Source organism: Borostomias antarcticus (genome assembly GCF_949987555.1).
Source record: "Borostomias antarcticus genome assembly, chromosome: 7".
Taxonomy (NCBI): Eukaryota; Metazoa; Chordata; class Actinopteri; order Stomiiformes; family Stomiidae; genus Borostomias; species Borostomias antarcticus.
Window position 1 is genome coordinate 30,899,150 of NC_140240.1, and position 13,340 is coordinate 30,912,489.

The following is a 13,340-nucleotide window of genomic DNA, read 5'->3' on the forward strand; positions in this document are numbered from 1 at the left end:
CGACGAGGCCAAGCGCATCAAGGCCGAGCAGGACAAGGAGCTGTCCAAGTTCCAGAACGTGCTCAAGAACCGCAAGAAGGAGGTGAGGGGGGTGGGGTGTGTGTGTGTGTGTGTGTGTGTGTGTGTGTGTGTGTGTGTGTGTGTGTGTGTGTGGGGGTGTGTGTGTGTGTGTGTGTGTGCGCGCGTCAGACATGAAGGTGTGAACACAGACACATCCTCCTCCTGACTGCAGCTGTCCTCCTACTCCTCTGGTCTGTTTATAGTCCCTCCTCCTCTCTTTATAGCCCCTCCTCCTCTCTTTATAGCCCCTCCTCCTCTCATTATAGACCCTCCCCCTCTCTTTATAGCCCCTCCTCCTCTCTTTATAGCTCCTCCTCCTCTCTGTATAGCCCCTCCTCCGTCTTGCTGAGCGGATAAGAGAGCCCTATCATCATTACGGCGCCCGGGGTGTATTTATAGAAACGGTGTTTGCTACGGACACACTGAGCTGCTAGATCCCTGTGAAATCTCTCGTAAAGGTATTGAGTAACAGGCCTCGAACAGCGGGACGAAATCCGCCCAGTCCTGCCTGTCATCCATCTAACCGGTAAATGGCTGGCAATTATAGAGCACTTTTACCCAGAGTGCTTTACAATGGCCTCTCATTCACACATTCACACACCAATGGCGGCAGCTGCATCTAATCATGTAATAGCTTTTCACAGACCCACAGAAAAAGAGTTGACTGGGGTACTTGGGCATAATATCTATGTGTAAGTGGTCACGGTGTTCAGGTGCTTCAGAACGATCGGCGTTGGTCGTAGGCACAGCAGGGGTGGGCGGTGGGGAGTTAGTCGTGGGGTACGTGACGGGGGTACTTGCCTTGACAGACAAACACCTTCAGCCAATCAGCGTTCAGCAAACCTTTGCCAAATCAAGTCGGAAGAACGGCAAAAACATATTTTCCACCGAGAAACTCCGCTAGTGCATACTCTTGTTAAAGTGTTGTGATTAAGTCTATTTCTGCAATAACTGCACTTATAGCTGCGTTTATTCTTCTAACGTTAACGTTACCACTCGTTGCTTCGGGAGCCGCCATGTTTGTTTAGCGAGCGGCAGGGACACGAACCAATCAGGGGCTGCTTTCCACTGTGGGGCGGGACAGCAGTTAAAACGCAGTCCCTGATTGGCCCGGTATGGTCTGGATTTTGGGATAAAGGCTCTGGAGGAGGCGAAGACCAGGGCTGAGTTTCCCAGAGGCATCGTAGCGCTACGATGAACGTATGAATGCCGTAGCTTACGATGAACGTAGCGCTACGATGCCTCTGGGAAACTCAGCCCTGGACCGTTCTGCGTTAGTGAAACAGAATGTGACCTGGCGAGGGCGGGATGGTCGTACCAGGCGAGACCGTGATTCTAGGGGCTGTTTTCTGCTCCGGGCGCTCACGGCAGGCAGTGGGCCTGTGGGCCGAACGCCGCAGAAACGCTGTCAAGCGTATGAAAGAAGACATTACCCAGACTCCACCTGGAGAGAAACGATAGGGTGTATCTGAACTCTGCCGTGGCGTTCCCACCTGGCCCTGGTTCACAAACGAGCAGTGCGGTCTCTGTTTTTATGGATCTGATCTTTAATGGAGATATTCCTTGTTTTTCTCTCTCTTTTTGTCAGAGCGAGTTCCAACGCGTAGGCCTGCTATTAAGAAGAGGTGCACGATATATCGGCAATCATATCGGTATCGGACGATGTTAGGCATTTTTTAATATGTCGGTATCGGTCCGATGTGCAAAACAGGGCAGATGTGAACAATTATTTCTGTCTAGCTGCTGTTGTGTGTTGTTGTTTTTGAGAGGAAACGATGTGTAAACCTATGATTTATCAAGTTTTCCAAATGTTTTGGAAATAGACACAGAGTTGACTTGTGCTTTTCAGGATGTACAAAATTTGATTATCATAGACACTTGTTTTTATAAAGAACATATCGACATCGGTAAATATCGGTTATCGGCCATAACAGCAATATTGATATCAATCAAATCAATCAATCAAAGCTTTATTTGTATAGCGCATTTCATACACAGAGGCAACACAATGCGCTTTACAGAGAACAAGGGAGGTGGGTATACGACCCACCCCTACATATTCCAGAGGGAAGCAAAAAAACAGTATCACCCAGGGGCCAGAAAAGTGAGCTGTAAAAATTCTTCCCTTTTCGTCCATTGCTCACTTCTGGCCACCCACCTGTGTTGTGACTTCCTATCACACAGCCAGCCAACACAGCGGTTACCTCCGAGAGATACCGCCTACACTCCGCATCTCTGGGTGAACTTGCGACCGGTGGGTGTTCACAGCATGATGGGAATGTTTTTTTGATAGACACACACACAGTACAGTATCAGCTCATGTTGGCGTGCAGGGCAGATCCGGTGTAAGGTCAGACAAACACGGCCCACACACTGGCTTGGCCTGAACGCACACTGGCTTGGCCTGAACGCACATTTTAACGAGCGAGTTTTGTTTACAGCTGCTGTGTGGTAGCCCACGGTGTTTTTGATTGGTTGGACTATACCTGCTGTGCCCCACAGGGAGTGGCCAGTGACGTGATTAAGTCTTTTCCGCTGTCCTCTGGCGCCCTCTTCAGCGCCCACGCGCAGGATGTACTCGGCTTCGGTGCCTCGCCGTGTCTGTTTTCAGCTTCCCACCTGGGTCAAACGCTATTCGCAACTTCTTGGTGGTGCACTTGATTGGGCGCGCGTGTCACGCTGAAACCCTATGGGACGGGTGCAGGAGCGTTTGACCCAGGTCTGCTCGGTTGGTCTGATGCCTTTCCTCTCTCTGATGTCAGTGGACTTGACACTGGCTTTGAGAATGTTTTTTGAGTGGGTGTTCTCTCCCTCTCTTTTCCAAAACTCTTAAGTTGTTTGGTAGAACGTGGGACTGATGAAGGAAACGGTGTTGTACTTAGATTCGGCAAAAAAAGGCATTAAATAAGCATTTCGATGGTCAAACATCCAAACAATGGCAGTTACAATTCCTTCCCACTGAATGGATTACACGTTGCAATCTACGACTTGTAGATCGACAACCAGTTGTCATATTGTTGCTGGTTACTAAAGCCAATATTAGGCTATTAGCTTGTATTTTGATTCTGCAGAAGAGGCATTGGAATCTGATTCAGTGGTGTTTGTACCTGTCATTCACACTCTTCTGTCTCTGACAACTTGTTGTCATCATTATTGGGAGTTACCTCTGTCTAGATCCCAGACTAAAGCCGATCCTAGCCTGAGGTAAACCATGATGCTAATATTTAGCCCGTAGAGGGCCCGTCATACAGATGGATGGATTATAGTATTATACTAGCTAGCTAGCTAGCCTGCCCCTGGTGCTAATCTCTTTTCCCAGAGACCAGCCTGATCATACGGATGACCTAGTACTACCATATCTGTCCCATAGTAAGCCAATACAGAAAGCTCGGTAATCATGTTAGCCTCATGCTAACCGGTACAGAGGCGCATATTGATGACCTAACTGTAGTAGGCCTACTGTCCTGATGGTGGCTAGCTATTTAGTTAGCATCAGACAGGAAGAATGGAAGCCAGGCTAGCCTGATGCTAACCTGTGGGCCACACGACTACTAGACTATTCTGGCTAAGTGTCCTGGTGGGAGCTAGTTAGCCTCAGAGAGGAAGAGGTCTGGTCTGGACTCTGGAGGGTGGAGAGGGCTCTAGGGATGACCCAGGTCTTTCAGGGGCAGTGGTAGGGGATGGTTGCCTATTTATACGATGGGGCTTTTGTAAGTATCTACAGTGTTTTTTTTGTTCTTTTGCCGTTCTCTGTCACTGTCGGTTTGGATTTCTTTCCCCCCCTTGTGGTTTAGGCTACTTCATGGCCAAAGTTCACCAGCATTTGTGTGGCAATTCCATCAAGACACATCCCTTTCTCCCCGATGAGGGATTGCGTTCTCTGGTTTCGTCACACTGGCCTTTTTTCGGCGCCAGTCGACCCATGTGCCCTCCCCAAAGCCCACACACGCACATGAAACATCCATTGTTTCCTCTCTTTCTCCACAAACATCCCTCCTCTCCCCGTCTCTGTTCCAGGAGCAGGAGTTTCTCCAGAAGCAGCAGTTTGACCTGGACGGAGCCCTGAAGAAGATCATCCAGCAGCACAAACACGAGCTGGCCACCATCGAGAGAGACTGCCTCAACCACAAGCAGCAGCTCCTCCGAGGTGAGCGGAGACCACCGTCTCTCCAAAGATTCAACATACTGCGAGGAAAAGTGTCTGTTGCCGTCGTACCGTGTGACACGCACAAACAAAAAAAGGCCAACGGTTTCTCAAAAGACGGGCCTATTTCGGGCTTCGCTACACAAACAGTAGGGTCGGCTGGTTGTACCTCACACGGTAGAACAGCCACCATAACACACATAGTAACAACCACTCCACCGACGAGCCAGAATACCTCAACCCCACCAAGCAACGTCTCCTCAAAGAGAAAAGCTATTGTGAGTCACAAACAGCACACGCACAGTGACACAGCAGAAGTACAAACGGCCTCTTTGAAGCCGAGGGTCAGCAAAGCCACAATCGTTTTAATGTCCGGGAGTGAGGCTCCACCACCCTCAGCTGACCCGAGCCCAGAGCTACACACTTCGCCCAGCTTGACCCCTGACCCTTGACCCCTGATCCCTGGGCTTATACATGGTTAAGGGGCCTGGGGACTTACTTAACGAGGCATAGACCCTCAGAAATGTCCCCTAGCTCAACGCGGCCATTGAGGAGGTGAGGAAAAAGTTAGGCCGTGTTGTTCAGAGGAGAATGACTGTGTGTGAGAGGACGCAATCTAAGAGTCGACATCTGAGTTAGTACCGGAAGTACTGGTAAACAATCGGCATGTAACGATTCACTCAACTCACGATGCGATTCACGATGCAGGGTTGACGATGCGATTTCCTCACGATTTTTTTTACAAGATGAACTTGCAGACAAATTATAACTGAAAGATCATGGTAGGGCACCAATCCCGTACAATCCTTGCATGCTGTTTTTGTTTTGTCTGTTAACTTCTTGCCATTTTCATTTCTGAAAACAGGGAAGCCAAAATGCGTCCACATGTCTGACTTGAAACTTCCTCGATTTCGAACTCACGCGATACATGCACGTTTGCCGCTGTCATGTTCCTTGTTCTGTCAGAAATAAGTGACATGACGCAGACAAAAGTAGGTGGCGCCCTCTGCTGTTCAAAAAAGGGCATCGCAATGGCATTTCATCTGCACCGATTTGAATTGTGACACAAATTTCTTTATTTTTAACTGCATCGCGAGGCATCATTACATGTCTAGTAAACAAACTAGGGCATCGTTACATGCCTAGTAAACAAACTAGGGCATCGTTACATGCCTAGTAAACAAACTAGGGCGTCGTTACATGCCTAGTAAACAAACTAGGGCATCGTTACATGCCTAGTAAACAAACTAGGGCATCGTTACAGGCCTAGTAAACAAACTAGAGCATCGTTACATACCTAGTAAACAAACTAGAGCATCGTTACATGCCTAGTAAAAAAACTAGCCATACTTTCCTTGACGTATTTCCTTGTCTATCTGTGTGTCTTCGGTGTTGGTGTGCATTCTTTATGCATGTGTGTATGTCCTGTTTACTAATGTGTGTGTGCGCGTGTGTGTATCTGTGCGCGTGTGTGTGTGTGTGCAGCGCGGGAGGCGGCCATGTGGGAGCTGGAAGAGCGCCACCTGCAGGAGAAGCACCAGCTGTTGAAGCAGCAGCTGAAAGACCAGTACTTCATGCAGAGACACCAGCTGCTCAAGAGGCACGAGAAGGTGAGGCCCAGACGACGGAGGCTAGTCCAGCCTCAGATTAAAGGCTGGACTGAGTGTTCAGACACTCAACACTGTCGTTTCATGTACTTTAGCCGTAGGTTTATTCATGTTTTGATTGGCTCTCACAGCAGTTATGAACAGAGTCAGAGCACCGTCTCCCTGAATGGACAGATGTCTGCGCAGAGCTAATGTGGTGCCCCTCTCTCTTCCCGCGTGTGTGTGTGTGTGTGTGTGTGTGTGTGTGTGTGTGTGTGTGTGTGTGTGTGTGTCTGTATCTGTATCTGTGTGTGTGTGTGTGTGTGTGTGTGTGTGTGTGTGTGTGTGTGTGTGTGTGTGAGTGTGTGTGTGTCTGTCTGTATCTGTGTGTGTATCTGTGTGTGTATCTGTGTGTGTGTGTGTGTGTGTGTGTGTGTGTGTGTGTGTATCTGTATCTGTGTGTGTGTGTGTGTGTGTATATCTGTGTGTGTGTGTGTATCTGTGTGTGTGTGTATCTGTGTGTGTGTGTGTGTGTGTGTATCTGTGTGTGTGTGTGTGTGTGTGTGTATCTGTGTGTGTGTGTGTATCTGTGTGTGTGTGTGTGTGTGTGTATGTATCTGTGTGTGTGTGTGTGTGTGTGTGTGTATCTGTGTGTGTGTGTGTGTGTGTGTGTGTGTGTGTGTGTATCTGTGTGTCTGTATCTGTGTGTGTGTGTGTGTGTGTGTGTGTATCTGTGTGTGTGTATCTGTATCTGTGTATCTGTGTGTGTGTGTGTAGGAGATGGAGCAGATGCAGCGCTATAACCAGCGTCTGGTGGAGGATCTGAAGAGTCGTCAGGGTCAGGAGAGAGGTCGCCTGCCCAAGATCCAGCGCAGCGAGGCCAAGACGCGCATGGCCATGTTCAAGAAGAGCCTCCGCATCACCGGCCCCGCCGGCTCGCCCGAGCAGGAGAGAGACAAGGTCAAACAGGTCAGGACACACCTCCCACCTCCACCCTCACTTCCTCCGCCCTTCCTTCCTTCCTTCCTTCCTTCCTTCCTGCATCCTTCCTTCCTTCCTTCCTTCCTTCCTTCCTTCCTTCCTTCCTTCCTTCCTTCCTTGTTTCCTTTCTTCCTTCCTTCATCCTTGCTTCCTTTCTTCATCCTTCCTTGCTTCCTTCCTTTCTTCCTCCGCCCTTCCTTTCTTGCTTCCTTCCTTCATCGTTCCTTCCTTCCTTCCTTCATCCTTCCTTCCTTCCTTGCTTCCTTCCTTCCTTCCTTCCTTCCTTCCTTCCTTCCTTGCTTCCTTCCTTCCTCCGCCCCTTCCTTCCTTTCTTCCTTGCTTCCTTCCTTCATCCTCATCCTTCCTCCCTTCATTCCTTCCACTTTGATTACACATGGACATTCATATGTATCTTTCAGATCATATGTGCTAAAGTCTTGACTTGACTTTCTTGATTTTATTTGAGTTCAGTGTGAATTAGCTGGTTTAGTGCTCCTCTAGATCAAGATCACGCTGTTATAATGGAAAGTTTAATAAAAGACAGCAGCCGATCTCAGTGGGTTGTGAGTGTTTCTGAGGAGAATAAGTGAACGTTTGTGGTTTGTTTGTTGTTGTTTGTTGTTTTCCTGGTCCAGTTTGCGGCCCAGGAGGAGAATATAAGTGAGCGTTTGTTGTTGTTTGTTGTTGTCCTGGTCCAGTTCGCGGCCCAGGAGGAGAAGCGTCAGAAGAACGAGCGTCTCCATCAGCACCAGAAACACGACAACCAGATGAGAGACCTGCAGCTGCAGTGTGACGCCAACGCCCGAGAGCTGCAGCAGATGCAGGTGCGCCTCGACACACACACACACACACACGCACGCAGGCACACACACACACACACACGCATACACGCACACACACACATACACACACACACATGCTCGCACACACACATTGCAGGGGCCCAAATATAGTTCCATTGCTGTCATGTTGATGGGCCGTTTAACAAGTGTCACATGTTATAGATACGAGCTTCTAGGATGAACATAACATGCTTACATGCACATACATACACACACATACTGTACATATATGATGGTATAATATATATAATAATGATGTACAGTAAGCATGCAGAAAAACCACTAACACCAGGTGAATTATGGGTACAGAAAACATCTCCTCCTACAAATGCAAGGGCTGCCAATAATGGAGGAGATTGAGCGATATTTATATTTATCAGTCTGCTTTGCTCCACACCTGGTCAGCTCCATACTCCTCTGACTACTAACCTATGGACCTGACCCAGGCTGCCAGATATGAACATGATTAGCTAGTATTAGACACATGTAGCCTGGCTGGATAATGGCTTTTACCAGCAGCTGCTACTTCAGCTGTTTAGAGAGAAACACCTCTTCTGAATGTCAAAAGAGCAGCCGACTTCCAACAGGAACTCCTCACTGAGGCCCTCATCACTCACAATCACATCCTCACTGAGGCCCTCATCACTCACAATCACATCCTCACTGAGGCCCTCATCACTCACAATCACATCCTCACTGAGGCCCTCATCACTCACAATCACATCCTCACTGAGGCCCTCATCACTCACAATCACATCCTCACTGAGGCCCTCATCACTCACAATCACATCCTCACTGAGATCCTCATCACTCACAATCACATCCTTACTGAGATCCTCATCACTCACAATCACATCCTCACTGAGGCCCTCATCCATCACAATCACATCCTCACTGAGGCCCTCATCACTCACAATCACATCCTCACTGAGGCCCTCATCCATCACAATCACATCCTCACTGAGGCCCTCATCAATCACAATCACATCCTCACTGAAGTCCTCATCCATCACAATCACATCCTCACTGAGGCCCTCATCACTCACAATCACATCCTCACTGAGATCCTCATCACTCACAATCACATCCGGTGCATTAGCATGGACATCTGAAAATACATGATAGACACACACACACACATTCACTCACCCATGTACACTCACTCATGTACACACACACACGAGCACTCTCACAGATGTGTATGAGCACACGCATATAAAAAACACACACACACACACATTTGGAGTCCAACACACGAACACACACACACACATGTGTATTCAAACATAAATGTACGAACACATAGCAAACACAGACACACAACTGTAAATGTTTGCAGTGTATAACATCCCCGCGTTTGTGTGTGTGTGTGTGTGTGCGTGCGTGTGCATGTGTACGTGTGTGTGTGTGCGCGTGTGTGTGTGCATGCCTGTGTGTGTGCATGCGTGTGTGTGTGCGCGTGTGTGTGTGTGCGCGTGTGTGTGCATGCCTGTGTGTGTGTGTGTGCATGCGTGTGTGTGCGTGTGTGTGTGTGTATCAGAACGAGAAGTGCCACCTCCTGATCGAGCACGAGACCCAGAAGCTGAAGGAGCTGGATGAGGAGCACAGCCAGGAGCTGAGGGAGTGGAGGGAGAAGCTCCGCCCCCGAAAGAAGGTAAAGGTCACAGGTCACACACCTGGTCACACACCTGGTCACACACCTGGTCTCACACCTGGTCTCACACCTGGTTTCACACCTGGTCACACACCCGGTCTCACACCTGGTCACACACCTGGTCTCACACCTGGTCTCACACCTGGTCTCACACCTGGTCACACACCTGGTCACACACCTGGTCACACACCTGGTCTCACACATGGTCTCACATCTGGTCTCACACCTGGTCACACACCTGGTCTCACACCTGGTCACACACCTGGTCACACACCTGGTCACACACCTGGTCACACCTGGTACCTGGACGGTGTGATGCGCTTAAAGACCCTGGAAACAGGGGGTCCGTGGTGGCGTAGTGGTCTAGCGCAATAGCGCATTCACCAAAATGGGGGAAAAAAACAGAAAATAAATGTATACAAAATATTTATAAAAAGACTCTGTAAACTTGTTTATCAAACATTCCGATTTTAATGCCTAAATGCATGTCCAGGTTGGCTAAAGCAGAAAGGAATTGTCGTTCAAACGCGTAGCGTGAATGGATGAACGCAATTGGCTAGCGGTGCTGGAGGCCCGGCGAGACTGACGCCGTGATTGGTTGTGTGAGACTGACGCCGTGATTGGTTGTGTGAGACTGACGCTGTGATTGGTTGTGTCCAGGCGCTGGAGGAGGAGTTTGCCAGGAAGCTCCAGGAGCAGGAAGTGTTCTTCAAGATGAGCGGCGAGTCGGAGTGCCTGAACCCGTCCGCTCAGGGACGCATCTCCAAGTTCTACCCCATCCCCAGCGTCCACTCCACGGGCTTCTGAGGGCCCGGGACCCGGCCGGGGGACAGGGGACAGCCAGGGGACAGGACTCGGGGACAGGACCCGGCCGGGGACAAGACAGCCAGGGGACAGGACACAGCTGGGGACAGGACACAGCCCGGGGACAGGACCCGGCCGGGGGACAGGGGACAGCCAGGGGACAGGACACAGCTGGGGACAGGACACGGCCAGGGGACAGGTACACATGCAGGAGAGGAGACACGCGTGTAGCAACGCGCCAAAGAGACGCACGCACAGTGAGTGACACGCACAAACACTGTCGGAATACAGTGTGCGCACACACACACACACACACACGCACACACGACTAATCAGACTGAGCCTCTGCTGCCTTGGCCCTTGTCCACTGTCGGTGGAACGAGGGCGCATGTGTGTGAGGGGGTACGGTAGCGTACCCCCAACTCTGGAAGAACTCTCTAGAAGCTACGGTATATGAAGACCCTGAATGCTGTGTTATACATATATCTCACATCTCAATTTCATTTTTCTGTCTCATAACTGCAACTGTAATTTGACATTTTATCAACAATGAATTATCAAGAAGAATATTATTCACCTCTTAACTCAGCATCCTGGCACTTTGGCCATCGCCTTGAAAACCACTTAAGTCTTTTTCTCTCTCTTGCTCTTTTTAACAATAATTTGTGATTATATATATTTTTCCCTTGAAGAATCCAGTGCCTGTGTAATTTGACTTTGGGTCCCTGAATATAAGCAAGTATTTTACAAAACAAATTTGCTGCTGGATTTCTGTCCTGTTAGGTATTTGCACTACTACAGTATGAAAGAAAGCATTTTTATACCACATAAACACAACACGGTGAACTTCATTGTTCGGTATATATGGCGATGCTTGAGAGAGATACATGATGATATGATTATTGAATAGAATGTCTCTCTGGTATTAAAGAGCACACGTTTATGAAAAGCCGAGTGGAGATAAGCATGATATATTTTGGATGCAATCACAGTTATTATTACAGTTTGCAATGAACTGCGGGTGGGGTTCCCAATTTGTTATGCATGAATATGAATGCAGCTCTGTCATGTTTTACATTATATCTAATAAAAATACTGCTTTTGTAGCTTGTACAGTAATAGTCATTTAGTCTGAATGACTACAGTCGTTTGTTTGAAAATCATCATTTTCAGGGTTTGAGCAGCCGTTCAGTCATCCTCAACTCTCCAGACTCCAGAAATCTGTGTGACCTATGAAACGGTTAGTTAGATAGTTAGTTAGTTTGTTTGTTTGTTTGTTAGTTCGTTAGTATGTTAGTTAGTCAGTTAGTTAGTTAGTTCATTAGTTAGTTAGTTCGTTAGTTAGTTAGAATTTCAGTTTTAGTATGTCTATTGTAATCTATTAAAATATCTGATCTTTAGGTATTTTGCTTCCCGATACGCCTGCATGGCTTTCAAGTTCTTTTTATAAAATACTATTTTATCATACAATACTAGCTAATAGCCTTACTATTTTTACAAGACATATGAAGATACCGTTGTTCTTGTGGTGACCCCTTGTATAGATCTTTGAATAAAACTTTTTCAATGTCTCATCTCAAGTTAATTTTAAATACATTCTTTGACTGTACTATGTCTGAATGTAACAAATGGTATTTCATCAAGATGAATGTGATGTCTGTCTGGACAAGTTGAACGGTTTTCATTTGATCTTTTGAAACAGTGTAACAAATGTAATCATAGAAATTGATTATTATCTGCTCTGAAGTAATATGATCTTCAACGCAATTGTAAAAGTTTTTTTGGGGGGAAAGTTCTGTAACAAAATTGTACTTCCAAAAAATGTACCTGACTGGTTTGGGCCATCAAGACCTTTGATTGGTCCATTTTGTAATCTCACTCTGTTCTGGTTGGCTGCAGGAGGTAACCATCAGCCAATGCTCATTTGTGATTGGTCGGTTATATTGATGTGCACAACCAAACTTCATGATGTCATAAAGGAGTGCTGTGCACCTTTCATTAAGATGCTCTGCCACTAGCTATTTATAAGGTAACCAACATACCTACTGTACACTATGATATCTGTATTGTATGTGTATCTGTATCATTTATTTGAAGCGCGTCTCAAATATAAAATCTCAAGTGAATCAGAAATATAATTGGGAAAATCAATAATGTCATTTATCTTGCCATGATTTCAGTTAGATTTCTGAAATGTACTGTATATTGATTGAATTCTGAATGTTGTTTGAGGAAATTGAAGAATTACCATGAAAATCATATGCATTTTTTAATTGAGCTTAATTTCTAGTTTTTAGAAGGCCTGTACTGTAGATTTGCATTATTTTGTAAATAAACAAAATTCCTGTCTCTTTCTGTGTTTATTGACTCTGCAACAACAAACCTTATACACAAGTACTTTATTACATAGTGGTACCACTAAAATACATTTACCATGGCTTCTATCAGATATATAAAAAAGCATTTAAAATATTACATAGAGCCAGAAAACCAACAATCCACCTCATAGCACGTTTCCCACTGTGTTCATGAAACGAGGTGAATCTGAAAAGAACCCAGTCCCTAAAAACAGTTTAAAAAAAACAACTAAAAACATCTTTTAACAAAATCCCTGACTTCATCAATACACATCAGTGCATGAAACACCGTCAACAGTCAAACAGGAAACTAGATAACGACCAGCGAGTCCATTTCTCCCCTGGCGTTGGTGGAAGGATAGTAAAGCTGCTCGTCTTCTCCATGTTCTCCATGTTCTCCATGCTCCCTCACGCTCCCACGTTCCTCCGTCTTCTCTGAGTCACCAGTGTGTATTCACCTAGCGCAGGACGACAGAGCACTGGGTTCAAGCCTTCATAAAGTTTCATTTATACTCAGTCGACAAGTGTTGTACGACTAATGTCTGTCGACCGGAAAAAATGTCGACAGACATTTAGCGTTTATACTTCAGCGAAGTGTCTGATCACCTCCGTGGTAACTTGCAGACGCGTGGCTGAGTGATCCATGGCAACGAACGTGCCTTTTATCTAGCTGTCCAATCACAGCTGTGCCTTCTATCTAGCTATCCAATCACAGCTGTGCGACGAACGTGCCTTCTATCTAGCTATCCAATCACAGCTGTGCCTTCTATCTAGCTGTCCAATCACAGCTGTGCGACGAACGTGCCTTCTATCTAGCTATCCAATCACAGCTGTGCCTTCTATCTAGCTATCCAATCACAGCTGTGCGACGAACGTGCCTTCTATCTAGCTATCCAATCACAGCTGTGCGAC

The 13,340-nt window shown here is 47.0% G+C and overlaps 1 protein-coding gene across 1 annotated transcript in view; it reads left to right on the top strand.

The window, feature by feature from the left end:
• Positions 1-12,344, top strand: part of LOC311311722 (STE20-like serine/threonine-protein kinase) — a 27,744-nt gene extending 15,400 nt beyond the window's left edge. The window contains exons 13-19 of the mRNA XM_084441476.1: positions 1-82; positions 3,976-4,207; positions 5,690-5,814; positions 6,568-6,759; positions 7,470-7,595; positions 9,154-9,267; positions 9,928-12,344. The exon at positions 1-82 is cut by the window's left edge and continues 98 nt beyond it. Coding sequence (XP_084297602.1) covers positions 1-82; positions 3,976-4,207; positions 5,690-5,814; positions 6,568-6,759; positions 7,470-7,595; positions 9,154-9,267; positions 9,928-10,074 — 1,018 coding nt within the window. The 3' untranslated portion in view covers positions 10,075-12,344. The remainder of the gene's footprint in view (positions 83-3,975; positions 4,208-5,689; positions 5,815-6,567; positions 6,760-7,469; positions 7,596-9,153; positions 9,268-9,927) is intronic.
• The last annotated feature ends 996 nt before the right edge of the window (positions 12,345-13,340 follow it).